This window comes from Nilaparvata lugens, chromosome 1, assembly GCF_014356525.2.
Source record: "Nilaparvata lugens isolate BPH chromosome 1, ASM1435652v1, whole genome shotgun sequence".
NCBI lineage: Eukaryota > Metazoa > Arthropoda > Insecta > Hemiptera > Delphacidae > Nilaparvata > Nilaparvata lugens.
Window position 1 is genome coordinate 80,425,033 of NC_052504.1, and position 15,422 is coordinate 80,440,454.

Consider the following 15,422-nt stretch of genomic DNA (forward strand, 5'->3'; position numbering starts at 1 on the left):
GTGAGCTCATTTAACTTTGGTTGAAGGTTGCTACGTGACTCTCATACTCTGATAGCACCGTCACCCAAATAGTGCTGCATGTTTCTCTTCTCTCTCTTCTCTTCCAGAGAAATTCCTAACCTACCAGCTATTTTCCTCTTCCGTCATTTCACTCATTCACTTACATATGATTTCTCTATTTCCCTTCAAACTCTTGTTATGAATTTTGTTTCTACCTATTTTGTAATCTAGTAGCAAATTCAATATCCAATATATTCAATATGAGATTATTATTTTGTTGATTATTAAATTTATCCCTGATTAGAAAATAGTATATTTCGCACCTCGGCCTACGGCCTCGGACTAAAAAGAATGAGAGCCGGAAAAACATTTTTGCCCGTGGTGCGAATGCTATTTTTCGCCACACACAAAAATAAACAATATATATATAGATAGATATGCTGAGAATAGTTGTTTACTAAGCACTTTAAGCACCTCCGAAAGCAGAAGTGGAAGGTGATAGTTCTGGCAAATCTGAGGTAATCTGAATATCAGGAAATTGTCCAAGTATTTTTATTTTTTATTCTGATTTGTCTAAATAACCTAAAAGATGATGTTCAATTATGTGGGTGGTTGAGTTTATACTTTCTTATTCTTTCAAATGACAATAAGATGATATTATTATAAATGTTTTAATTATTGATCAGTTTTTTTTTATCACCTTTCTTAGTTCCATGTTAGCGGCTGGAAAGGGCGGAAAGAAACCTGTTCTGACGTCAGACGAGAGTCGTCTGCAAACAATGTCTTTCAGATCTATGTAGCGACTGGAAAACAGCTGCTTTCTGTGCAATGTGGCGGAAAAACATTTTTTGTGAGGGTGATGCCCACATGAGCTCTAGGCTTGTGCGTGGGTAATGAGGCGGATGATAATGAGAGATGAATGAACTACAGTTTTAGGTGGGTTCCTAACAATGAGCTCAGAAAACATTTTTTGTGAGGGTGATGCTCACATGAGCTCTAGGCTTGTGCGTGGATAATGAGGTGGATGATAATGACAGATGAATGGACTACAGTTTTAGGTGGGTTCCGAACAATGAGCTCAGAAAACATTTTCTTGTGAGGGTGATGCCCACATGAGCTCTAGGCTTGTGCGTGGATAATGAGGCGGATGATAATGACAGATAAATGGACTACAGTTTTAGGTGGGTTCTGAACAATGAGCTCAGAAAACATTCTCTTGTGAAGGTGATGCCTACATGAGCTCTAGGCTTGTGCGTGGATAATGAGGCGGATGATAATGACAGATGAATGGACTACAGTTTTAGGTAGGTTCCGAACCATGAGTTCTAAAAGATACAAAAATGTGAAAAGACAAAGGTGCATTGCTGCATCATCTCACTTATTCCCCACTTTTCAACTGGATATCCACGTTTCAAGTATTTCTGAAACAATTCTTCCACTTTTTTCTCACAATAAAAGGCATATAAATTGGAATTATATTACATCAAATAATTTTAGAATCTAATCACCACGAAAATAGTTATTGCAATAATTTGTGGTGAAATGGATTACAGTTTTGTATTATCTCTTTGTAGTACGGTATTCTAACATCGTTAACAATAAAAACTATTTTAATCTATAATCAAATAATGAGAAATACTTTGATTTCTTCGTTTTAAGTTTATTGGCCATGCTCAATTTCTTCTGATAATTGTTTCTTCTGACGCTGCCTGTATGCTCCTTTCATTAATATTAGATTTAATACCGTCATTTCTTTTTAAAAACAAAGAAGTTATTGTTTCATTTGATATTTTTTTATATCCAATATTAGTTGGCGTTTAATTGGATTATGGAATGGCAGTATAAATAGTATAATAGCAACTCACTCATTCTACCCAAGTTTCATAGTTACTTATGAGGGGCACATCTTCAAAATTTCAGTATGGAGCTCCTATTCAGTTTCTTCATTGTGGCTGTTGCAAGTATTTTGCAAGTTCAGGGAGAGGTAAGCTGAAAATTGCAAATATCTATTTTATGATTTGACATAAACCATTGATATTTCAAACTCCGGCAAAAACTCCATGGACAAATGGAAACGCATTAGATTTCAAAACTAGAATCATTTTGAATTTATTAGCAAATATTTAATTTTGAATTCCATTTGAAAACATGAATCCTCCGAAACATGATTTCTAGATCGAACTACATCTCAAATTTCAAATTTATTCACACTCATAAATACATATACAGAAACCAAATAGAGTCTAGCTTGACAAATACAACAATAATCCATCTAAAATTTAATAATAGATTGTAAGTAATAATATATAATTTCGGATTGTTTAGTGTTATTTCCGGCTCTTATCAACCCTTCAAAATTCAAAATTCATCAGTCATATCTCGAATACGTATTCTCTGAGTGTTAATCTTTGGTGAAAACAGAAATTTTAAACTTAACCTCACTTTGGACTATTTATGTGCCAAAATCAAGGAATTGAAGAAGTTTTGGGCAATTGCCTGTTTCTCTTTCCAAATATCGTGTTTGTGACTGTTCTAATAAATAAATAAATAAATAAATAATATAATATAACATTAATGTGAACAATAACTGCTCACAAAGTGCTTCAACTAATAATCTTCTATGGTTGAAATGAATAAATTTAGTTATTGCCAACTTTACAAAGAATCAGCAAACAAAAATAATCCATACAAATGTTTTTAGTGAGGGAAGAATAAGAAACCCAAATTTTCAACAGGTTCTATTACTTGATACAATCAAGTTTAATATGAATTAAACAGAGAAAATGGGAGCAATCATTATTACTCACTGTAGATTGTTAATTTATAGTAAAATTCTTAAAACAAATACAAATATTATAAATGATTTTGCTCACACATCAAATAAATCAATTCATATTCTTCTTAACAACAACAAGAAACAACAATTGAGAAAAATATTAATATTTTTCACAAAATAATAGTTCTATTTCACCCATATTCCTAGCAATTTTAATTTTTTCCTATTTGAAAACCTGTTTTTCACCATTCTGCCATTTTATAATTCAACAAATAAAATCGTGTAGTGCAAATTTTCACCTCTTTTTATGTGTAGCCCCACAAATATTATAACAGTGATGAAACTCCACATCACCTCTGTATGTAACATTTATCTGCAATATTCCGCCATCTTCATAGAAGTATGTAAGCATTTCTGGCAGATGATCAAGGATATAATTATTTCTCATTATTTTTATCAATATTAAAGTGATGTATCAAATCCTGGAGTTTGACATTGCATCGTTGAAAACCTTCTTACTAACATACTTTGATCGAAAATAAGTTTTGTTTATTGAATTTCTGTTTTAGAACAGTGTCAACTATGTTAATGACGATGGTATACAACTTGTTGATGTTCCTCTGTTCACAAGGGAAGTCCTTGGACCTATAATAGAGTTGATTGAGTACTATGGCGTTGAGTGCGTGACCCTACCCTATCGCGTACAAACAACACCGGTAAGAAAATTTGGATTCGAAGAATAAAACTTCGCAGTTTCATTTATATATTGTTACAGGCACTAGTTAATCTATAATATGGTAGAGTCATTTTTCAAGAAATACGAATGATAGGTATAGCTTATATCAGGAGCTGAGAGCGCTATCTTATTTAATAATTTAATAATAATAGGTATTCCTAAGTCTAGTTACACACATTAATATTCTCCTATTAATACACATTAATGTATTTGAACACATGATTATGTTTTTGCCAAGTTCAGTTCAATCTGGTAGAATTCATACAGGCAGCAAAAAAAATTGGACGTCGAAAAATTGATGTGTGTGTAACAACTATACTAACTATCAAATAACTAATTTATCATGAGTTAGAAAATTTCGATTCTAGTTTCTAATTCAGTTTCAATTATTAATTATTATTAGTTTTATTTCTAGTTTCAATTCTAGTTTCTAATCATTATTTTATAGTTACGTACGTTGTCGCGCAGAGCTATCTAGAGGCCTGCTTTGGGGGGCAGTTTTTTTGTGGTTTATACCCACGTAAACTCTGGCTTGTTTGTGTGTGGGTAGGATGGTAGTTAAACTACAGTAGTGAGTGGACAGTATCAGGTGGTTTCCGAACCAAGAGAAGCGATTCTTCCGATACATTTTTTCCAATTCCATTCACTTCGCAGTTTCATTTATATATTGTTACAGGTACTAGTTAATCTATAATATGGTAGAGCCATTTTTCATGAAATATGATTGATAGGTTGAAGATATTGCTTATTATATCAGGAGCTGAGTGCGCTCCTTAATTTAATTGTATGATTTTATGAAAATTCATTAATTTCGCAATGAATGACAGTTATAGATACTGGATTAATACAGTTATCTAGGATCCTATTATTGCATAGAGTTACAAAGAATCACACCCAGTCTACTCTTACACTACCGGTATATACTCCACAACCAAAATGAATGGAAGGAAAATTGTATATACTACAAGGAATTTGGCTTACACTAGATTCAAGAAAGGTAAAGCAAATAATACAAAGTCCTATAACTTGCACATTTAATTTTCTATTCGCTGAAAATGCCCACATTAGCTTTTCCTTATGCGTGAGTAATAAAATAAGTAATATAATGAATTAAGATGAAAAGCAATGCCTCAGATCAGATTTGAACCCAGGACCAGGCAGGTGGAGGCTGTGAACCTTCATCACTCAGCATCCGTAGCCGGTAAATCACCTTCTGGTTTGTTGAAAATGATATTTCAGTACATGAATTCTCTGTTCACAGAATAGATCTTATGGAAAAGTTTTCAAGATCTACTATTTCAACATCTCTGGAGGTCCAAAAGTGGAGGTACAGTATATTTCTAATGAAAGTTTTCAATTATTATAATATTTTCCGTTGAATATTATATTTATATTGTTTTTTTGAATATATATTTGTAATAGTTTTCCAATTTCAAGGATCTTTAGGTATGCTCTTTGGGTGTCTTTAGACTCTCAGGTGTGATCTTTAGGTCTATCTTAAGTACCTAAACAGGCAGGACATGCCTCAACCGTGGATGTTAGAGGAAGAAGGAGAAATAAGTTAATCACAATACATCAATAATAACATTTTTTACTTTCCTTGCCCTATTACCATAGGTAAGGAAAGTATTGCTTTCCGAAAAAAATTAAGGTACCCCAATTTCTAAATTTCTATACGTTTCAAGGTCCCCTGAGTCCAAAATAGTGGTTTTTGGTCTGTATATATATATATGTGTATGTGTGTGTGTGTGTGTGTGTTGTGTGTGTGTGTGTGTGTGTGTGTGTGTGTGTGTATGAGTGTATGTGCGTCTGTGTACACGATATCTCATCTCCCAGTTAGCGGCAGGGGTGCCCACAAGGGGGGGGGGCATGGCGCAATTTGCGCCATCAACATTTTTGGGGGGCATGATTTTTTGTATATTTTATGTCAACATTTTGAATTATGATTAAAAAATCAAGGTATTAAATAGAGATATCCTAATGTAGTTAATTTTTCCCACCTTTACAATGTTATATTTTGCTAAGTGTAACTCAATATAAAGCATAAGCACAATTGATAATATTTTTTATGCAGGAATTTTAGTAATTTTAAGCCTATGAGTTTGAAGGTAAATCTTTGACAAAAATAAATTATAACTTCATCATCCACTATTATTCTGATTTCCTTTGCTTAATTTTAATTTTTAATAGTCCTGTGTTTGAGTTTCCTTGCTGTTGCAAGAAATATGCGATATTTTTCTCATTTTCACAGTCTCGCCAGTTTTTCGATAAAAACAGTAATGCAAGATCAATTTAGGGCAACTCAGCTTATAGAGCATGAAATTTTCTCTCATTTAAGACCAATCGCAAGCTTCTATCATGCATTGTACTCATTTTAGAGACTCTTTAATAACAGTAAAATCGCAAGAAAAATGAGAAAATAAAGATCATCATTCAATTGGCTGTAACTTTTGAACGGTATTGAAAACAGAAGTATATTTCATGGGAGTGAAAAGAGGAGAAAATTCATCACAACCTCGACCACTTTTTGGATTTTGCATCTGAAGTGTTCCACAAGATACGCAACGTTGCATATGCCAGACTGTGAGAATGGGGAAAATATCACAAATTTCTCGCACATTCAAAGTTGCGTATCTTGTGGAACACTTCAGATATAAAAAAGTAGTCCTGCGCGACCACTCAATTCATTGGAAATTTATTATCTTTAATATTATATAGAGATTAAATGGAAAACTTAAAAAAATCCAAAATTTTGGGGTGAAGTCGCCTTCTGGTGTGTCAGCAAATTTCAGATTAGAATTCAGCGCCCCAAAATATATATAGGACCATCGAAAAAAATTATTTCGGGGCTGTTTCCTGAAAAACGACCATTTGACTGGACTATAAGTTGTTATCCTATTATAATAGCGAGCAATTTATGTACATCTGTTTATATTTTTCTATTTCTATATCTGGTTATCTGGCTATCTGGTTATTTATGTTCAACGGATCTCGGAAACGGCTCTAACGATTTTCACGAAATTCGGAATATAGTAGGTTTATGATATCAAAATTCGATTGCACTAGGTCTCATCCCTGAGAAAACTCCATAAAGGACATGAAAAGGATAATTCATCCTTGGAAAAACAGATGATGATTTCGTCTGTGAATAAATCACAGACGAAATATATTTTTCGTAGTGAATAAATCAAAATTCGGGTAAGTAACAGTTTTGGGCTGTGCCTGTTAGTACTTCCCCAATCATTTTAAAGAAATGATTATCAATAAAATAAATCTGTTTATCAATGAATAAATAACGAGCAAAGCTCGGTGCCCCGATATTTGGTATTAATAGATAGAATTTACAAAATGTACTTGTTCAGATGATATCTTTATTCCAAAAACCAAACCATTTGAAGATACATTTTGTTCGACTTGTGTTATTTACTCCTGTAATGTTAAAAAGTAAATACTACCAACAACACAACATCAGTGACAACCTATTCCAATTCATGATAAATATCGGGGCACCGAGCTCCGCTCTAGAGTACCTACAAAAGCATATAAAAATTATTACGAAAGAAGAAATTATAATAAATATTCATAGTTCATACAGAAAGGTTTTATCTAATCACAGTGGATTGAGATTTATTCGCAGAGGAATGCAAAAATTTTTCTCTCAAAAGCATGTTAAATTTTAATCCTGATTCATGTCACGTGAACCAAATCACAGAAGACCATCTCAAAAAGATAGCTTATCTGATTGGTTCTACTGGATTTAATCAGGATTAAAATTTAACGGCTTTTGTACAACTGTCACTAAGTACCTGATTGAATTATGTACAAAAGTTCAACAGCTGAGTCATAATTTTGTCTCAGTCCCACACACATGCACTCGCTCACTCACTTCCATCATCAACAGACGCCGAAATTATCAGCTGTTTTTCCAAGGTTGAATAAATTCTTTTAATGTCCTTCAGCGAGTTCCACCAGGGATGAGACCTGGTGTAATCGAATTTTCATATTATAAACCTACTATGTTCTGAATTTCGTGTGAATCGTTAGAGCCGTTTTCGAGATCCGGTGAAATACAAACATATACGGTAAACATCTAAAAATTTAAACATCAAAACATCTAAACAGAAATTGCTCGTTTAATAGTATAGGATTTAGAATACCTAAACTTGCCGACATTATATATTGTATGAATAAAATCGTTCCAAATTTGTATGAATGTTTACCAAGATTGCTATGCAATATTCTTTTGCAATAAAGAATTATCAATGATATTATTATTCAACTTCTTATAAGTAACCTAAACATTTAAAAAGCAAAGCCTCCCTTACTTATCTTCTAATATCCTATTAAAATATGTGTCATGTAGTTTTTCCTGATGTAATGAAGTTCTTTCTAGTCCTCCCGAACAAGAACGGGTGCACTGCTAGTCTCAAAAATAATATCAAAAATATACTCTATTTCTATTTTAAAGGGATAAGAAACAATAGGTATATATTTTTACAATATTATGAAAACAGAAAGAATTCCTCAAAAGGTAAATAATGTCCTTTGGAAGATTAGAATGTAGAGGTGCGTACAGATATACGCGCCGCGAACATGAGCAATTCACTTTCAATCAGCTGATTATATCTGTATTTTACAGAAACTGTAAAATACAGATATAAAAATCTTGGCATCAGCTGATTAAAAGTGAATTGCTCATGTTCACGGCGCGTATATCTGTAAGCACCTTAAGATGTGAATTTTATTGTCATACACTGACTAATGTTAAAAACTAAAGAGTTGGGAGTTGGGCACTTTGGGGGGGGGGGTCATTACACATGGATTGGGGGGGCATTACACTTGAATTGGGGGGGGGGCATGCGCCATTGGCCTTGGGGGGCTGGGCACCCCTGGTTAGCGGAATGACTTGAAATTTGGAACGTATAGTCCTTACACTATAAGGATCCGACACGAACAATTTCGATCAAATGCAATCCAAGATGGCGGCGAAAATGTTGTCAAAAACAGGGGTTTTCGCGATTTTCTCAAAAACGGTTCCAACGATTTTGATCAAATTCATACCTGAAATAGTCATTGATAAGATCTATCAACTGCAACAAGTCCTATATCTGTAAAAATTTCAGGAGCTCCGCCCCATCTATGCAAAGTTTGATTTTAGATTCTCAATTAGCAGCCTTCATATACAATTTAAACAAAAAATTTCAAGTGGAAAAGATTGAGCATGAAAATCTCTGCAAATGATGTTCAGTAACATTTTCACCTAAAATTGAAAATAAGCTTGAAATTCGAGAAAATGTGATTATTAAATTGCAAACTGTTGGCAACTGCTTGTTCTATTAAATCATCCACTAAAAAAAGATAGCAGACCTCGTGTGTCTCTATCGTTATTGTCATATCACCAGCTGTCTCATATCTTTGAATAGTAGACTTGAGATGCGCGGGAACACTAGCGTCAGGTGATAAATTTTCATAACGGCAAGGAAAGTTATGTGAGTGCGCCACACCAGATTTTTAAAATTGGTGTTTATATACCAACGATTTTTTCCTGTGGAAGTAATGTATTATAAAATAGTGCACAGCAAATTTATAACATATATGCTGTATGGTATCAATATTGACAACTTTAAAAATCAATCCATTCGACAGCACACTTCTCCCTTCTCCCGATTATCATCCATTCCTGATACACTACTCCCTCAATGATTCCATGTTCTTCTCCCTAACTTCACTCTCCTAGTGGGTTTTTAATCAAAGAAGCAAATCTATTAATCAATCAATCAATCGTGGCGTCACTGATGTTGGTTACCATACTATTTCCAAATTTAGTACCGTACAAGAATTTCAATCGATGATAGAAGTAGACAATTATCTTCTCAATACTCATCATTCCAAATTTTGCTAATAATAATAAATATAATTATTTCTGATGTTTTTTTAACAGATGTGTCACGCTAGAATTATGTCTGGAGCACGATTTCCAAATGTCGATCAAATAGTCTGCGATGAATTCGGTAAGTCAAGCAGAGAATCAATTATTCAACTGCACACTTCATACAAGCAATTAAAACTTCCAGAAAAATCTTCTTCAAAATTTGATTTTTCATTCAAAAATTCATAAATGTATTGTTTTTACAAATTCGTTACCATAAAATTCATAATATAACAATAGCAACAAGATTTTGTTTATCATGACAATAACATCTAACAGAAGTCGACGTAAGAACGAAGAGAGAAAAATTAATGTTTAATAGAAAAATGATTATTGTTGAAAAAATAAAGTTTCTCATTTAATTTTGTGATTATTCAATCCACAGTTCATCCAGAACAGACGTACTATGCCGGCCGAAGCTCAGTATTCAACGCCCGAAACACAGCATTCAAAGCCCGAAGCTCACCAAACTCCAGTAAGTTAACTGAAACATTTTACGATTTGATGAATCGAGGAATATTTACATGAATATGACGACGATCATTAAAATAAGGAAGGTTATTAAAAATATTTTTCTTGCTTGATTTGATGAATGTGAAGATTGTTTGTAAAAATTGCTAATGAATCCTACCTTAGTATTTGTCTATCCTTTCTCTTCTTAGTATCACCTTGCCTTTCTTAATTCACATTATAAGTTGTTCTATATTTTGTTCTAGGAATTTATGGAAGGTCACTATACCCTGAATATAATGGTAGGCAACTATCAAGAGCAAATCAAAGAATAGGTATGCCCTATAATTAGTAGATTTCTGAATGTAATTTGAGAAAATAAATATTCATAAAACCTATTGATTATTGTTTATCCATCTATTCACCTGTGTCTGTTCCTCTATGATATAAGAAAATGTAACTTCAAGCTCAAGAACTTGCGAAATTGAACTTCGAATAGTAATGTTGTATATTCTATAGATTTAAGAAGACCAAAAATGGTGATAAGAAGCAATACTTCATTCTATGAGCTCAGGACAAGGATGGACACGTTAAGCCGTCGGTCCCAGCTGCCTAAAAATCAGTCGTTAGGTAATGTCAGAGGCCCTGAAATTGATCAGTTGTGACCTGAAAACTCTGACACCAGACCTGAGTCAGCCAGGTCACTTGATATTATTATTATTATAGGACAGGGACAAATTTAATTGATGGTACAGAATTTGGAAAAAAGTTTGGTGCCTATTAAATGAGGTAAAGATTTCTTTAAAACTGTTTGTGTAGATTTGAGAATTCCAGAAATCGATTCACACATTGTAGTTTAGGTCTTTTAGTTTCCCGAGTTCTAGTGTAATTACGCTCACCATAAACCTGTGACATGATTTAATAAATAGTATTTTACGTCACATGGATGGGAAGGGCCAGTTTGCAGGGCAAGAATGATGTTTCTAGTCGAGGCGTTAGCCGAGACTAGAATTTCATCCAAGCCCTGCAAGAGACATTCACGTCCAAGTAACGTACACTATTTTTGTCTAGAGAAGAATACACTGAGATCTAAAGGAGAAGGAAAATAGAAATAGAAGACATTACCTGCTTGTTCTGAAGCTACTACATGCATTCTATAAAAATAACCTAGTTTACAAATATTCTGAATCAGGAATTTTGTGGAAGGTGACAAACTTCCACCTGGAGCACTAAAAAGCTTTTTTGTCATACTTACTCAATTGCAGCTGTTTTCCATGCTTTAAATCAAGCCGGTAAACAGCGGTTTGCAGAACAAGAAAACATGTGATTTTCATTACAGCATACTATACTGTAAAGAGATACAATGTTCTCTTTACAGTCGAGTATGTTGGGACTCTACTGAGTCCTAATAACATCTGAGTAATTAATATACCAGCTCAAATAAATTAAAGAACTCTTTTAAGGAGTTTCAAGTTATAAGAACTCATCTGAAATCTTATAATTTAGGCCTTTATTATTCTATTTGAGCTCGAAGGGTCTGTCTGTTATGAACTAGGCGCTATGGGCTAGGTCATGTTCATAGAATGCAGTAACTCGAGCATCAGCAGGTAATGGTTTCTCAGCAATATTATTCTTTCTCAGATAAGTATGACAAGAAATATATTACGTAACTTGTACAGTAATGTATTTACTGTATTCGTATAATAATTCTGCCCTCAACTACGTTTCGGGCAGAAACAATCATACTTATGCGGTAAATTATCGATACCGGACTTGTTACGTAAAGTACTATTTAGTCATAGTCATTCAATCTCAGCTGTTTTCCATGCATGAAATCAAGCCGGTAAACAGCTGTTTGCAGAGCAAATAAACATATGATTCTCATTACAGCATACTCTACTGTAATGAAACCATTATGTTCTCTTTACAGTTGAATATGTTTCCTAGTTCCAAAATAGGAACAGCAAAACTGCTACAAAATATACCACCTTCAGCGCTCCAGGTGGAAGTTTTGTCAACTTCCACAAAATTTCTGATTCGGAATTTGTAAACTAGGAAAACTTATGTTTATAGAATGCATGTAGTAACTTCAGCACAAGCAGGTAATGTTTTCTATTTCTCAGTTATTTTCCTTAGATTATTATGGCAAAAAATAGTGTAGGCTACGCTACTTGAATGTGAATGTCTTTTGCAGTGCTCAAATGAAATTCCAGTCTCGGCTAACGCCTTGACTAGAAACATCATTTTCGCCTGCAAAAGGCCCCTTCCCGTCCATGTGACGTGTGCCGAGCACTCTTTTTAATTCAGGCTTTTTCCCAAGTTATAATAGTAAATTTAATACGCAATAGACTAGAGCCATTATTGTAAGTGAGTTAGCGAAATAAATTATTTTCTCTCTCTATTATGAACGGCCATGACTTCGAGTTTCCCATGATAGATATTCAAAAATTGTGGCTCCGAGTCGTCGAGGAATGTAGATTATGGAATTATCTCTAAAACTTAGCCTTCCTGTCGCGACATAAAGTGTGATAAGTTGGAAAACAGCAAGCATTGAAATTATAACAAACTACCGATTTTGCAGTTACTATTTGGTCCAAAGGCTCTAGAAGCCACGCGACGATTGGTCAAATTGATTCCCTTCGCCCAATAGGAGACCTGTTTCTAAATACAGTAGTGGGGATTCCCCAGTCGAGAGACCAGATTACGTTTCGGAGGACACTTTGCTAGGAGCACTACAAGAGTAAAGATGTAGTCACTATGTTTCACCCTTTTTGGGCAAGTTTATAAGTTTATATAATTAGTTAATGTAGGAGCTAGTTTTATTTTTATTAAAGTTTAAATTTTCTAGTAGTGCCATGTCCTGAAAAGTTTAATTGTGTTTCTTCATCATGTACGAATAATTGTTTCTTCAAATAACCGCTAAGGTACGTAAAATAAGGTTAAAATATAATTTAGGGAATTTAATTGATTGAAACTTCCATAAGAGTTTTGTATTAACAAAGCCTGTTATTTTTCAAGTTAATAATATTGATTGAGAATTATCCTTTTGATTTTATTAGTGATGGAAGATACTTATTAATTTTTTCTAAAGAAGTATAGAAAATTTCAGTTACGTTACATTTGAGTTATTGTTTCTGGAGATATATTATCATAGAGTATTGCTGAAAGTCAGGAAGATAGCCTTTAAATTGGAATGAAATTTTTAAGATTATGTTCATATTGAGTTTATGACATTTTATAATTTATATTTTTCAGACTCTGTTTTCTTATGTCATTAAGGCTTTCGAATGATTTAGTAAATTTTTATGATAGAAATCTTAATAGACGAAGAAGAAAGTTTTTCTTTTCCATGAAATTAATATTAATAAATGTTGGCTAGCGCACAAGTTTCCAACAATACTAGTCGAGCTACTATATGAAAAATTATATTTGATTTCGCAAACCAAACGAAAAATATCATATAAGTTAGCATCATTTCCATCTGAATTATTCCTTTCCTAAGAGTATTATATCAATTTATATAAAAGTTAACAGCATAATTAATGAAGTATTCATTTTTCTAAAAGCATTATATTAATTTATTACGAGTGTTTTCATAAATGTTGCATTGTATATTAATGACACTCTGGCAAGTAAATCCGTTTTAATTCAATCTGTGAAATCAGAACGTCAAGATAAAATCTAAATTAAATAACAGAATAAACTCCTGTTTTAGCTTTTGATGAATTGTAGGAAGAGTTAGAAATTAATGCTGTAATACATTTATTTACAGCGGTTCAGGTGTGTCCCCAAACCAACTTCTTGTACTACCACCCCTTTGGTTCCGCAACTTTATGTAACACCGCTTCAAGACACCCGTTCAGACGACAGGTCTAGGGACGTAAGAGGACGTCGCCGTCAAGCCAAATTCAACCGGTAAAACTTCACCGCCAAAAACAAGGTACTGTAACCCCGACGATAAAGCAACGTACAGACCAACGAAAGTGCAGTGTAGTGAAACAAAGGTTCATTCGAGAATGTCAATCAAAAGTGGGGATTCAAAATTATTATGAAATGGGTTTATATGGTTTACTATCGACGAAACTTGGGTTCAACGGGCTTTTCTTTCTTGAGTAATTTTATGTTGAAATTAACTTGTTATTTGATAACTGATATTGTTTGGTTTTGTGACGTATTGCTATCTAAACGGGGATAGCGCCCCCGCGCCCCCGAATCAGATGAAGAATGTCAACAAAGTAACATGAAATTGTTGTTTCTGTTGTTTGATTTTAGTTGCCAATGTTTATTGAAGCTGTTTGTATTTTTCAATTATTTCAAATTGTAGTGTTATTCTATAGTATAAACCTATTAAATCAGGCATGGCAAGATTAATTGAAGTTTTCTTGACTCTAGCCCGTTCACCTGCATGAATTAGGTATAGACTCAGGTATTTTCTAGATGTGTCGGCCTATTTCTAAATTCTAAATTTTATTCAAAATTATCTTTTTTATCATCCTTTAAAAAGGTCAGGCACAGACGTAAGATACTATTCCAACATTGCTTTCCTATTTTTTCCACTGACTATATAACGAGAATCTCACTATAGAGATTCAGTTTTCAAAGAGGCTGTAGGCCTACACGGTAAAAGAGGGACAAATTCAAGTTCAGGAATAACAGTAGGTTCTAACTAACATTACTAAATGAAGTCTCGAAGAAGATTGTTTATTCAAGAAACAGCTTCACACAGATAAATTGAAATCTACTTAAACATTAATTTCAAATTAAAAACTAAACTAATACAATCATGTGTTGCCCACGCACAAGCCTGGGAGTCATGTAAGCATCAGTATTCATCCGCAATGAAAGAGAGAACTATTTTTGACTGGGTATGCAACCAAATAAGTTGATCAAAGAGTGATGATTGATAAGCTACCTGTACCACAAAAAATAACGACATTTTTTGCGGGCTATTTCTTGCTTCGAATCTCTGTGTATTATGTCAGTGTGAGAATCGTTGCTTTACTGGATGGATACTTAGAAATATCAAATAAAAATTTTCTTATTGAATTTCTACGCACTGGCATGGAGTAAAGATACCGTTAACTCGTATATATTGTCTCTGGTACTGGGTCAGCCAGGTTGTATAGCTGAATGCAACATGAATAAGAACGTCTCAATTTCAATGAAGATGCACTCACCTTCACATTCAGACTCTTTTGGATTATGCCAATGCCAGAAATTATAGCTTGTAAATATTCTCGATTTATTCAAGTTAAAATAATTATTGCTTGAATGTAATTTTTTAAGGAAGGAAATAATCTATTCTATTTTCATTTTTGTATTTTATCTGAAACATAACATCGTGTAGCACTGTAGCAGTAATACAGTCTAAGAGTTGTGTCATTTCATGAACCATATTCAATAAATTTGCGTAATTTAAGTGATTTTTTGTAGCATAGTAGTTCGAAAATTACCTGTCATTCACCAAATTGACTCTTACTTTGGAACACATTCCAATTAAATTTGAAAGAAAATGAACGCTGACGATGTGA

General features: G+C 33.5%; 1 protein-coding gene across 1 annotated transcript; it reads left to right on the forward strand.

Moving 5' to 3' along the window:
* The first annotated feature begins 1,760 nt into the window (after positions 1 to 1,760).
* LOC111061860 lies at positions 1,761 to 10,289 on the forward strand. Its single transcript, XM_039444662.1, has 6 exons — positions 1,761 to 1,984; positions 3,346 to 3,492; positions 4,774 to 4,839; positions 9,454 to 9,523; positions 9,827 to 9,916; positions 10,158 to 10,289. Exons 1-6 carry the CDS (start codon positions 1,922 to 1,924, stop codon positions 10,241 to 10,243), a joined length of 522 nt encoding a protein of 173 aa, XP_039300596.1. The 5' UTR covers positions 1,761 to 1,921; the 3' UTR covers positions 10,244 to 10,289.
* Positions 10,290 to 15,422: the final 5,133 nt, after the last annotated feature.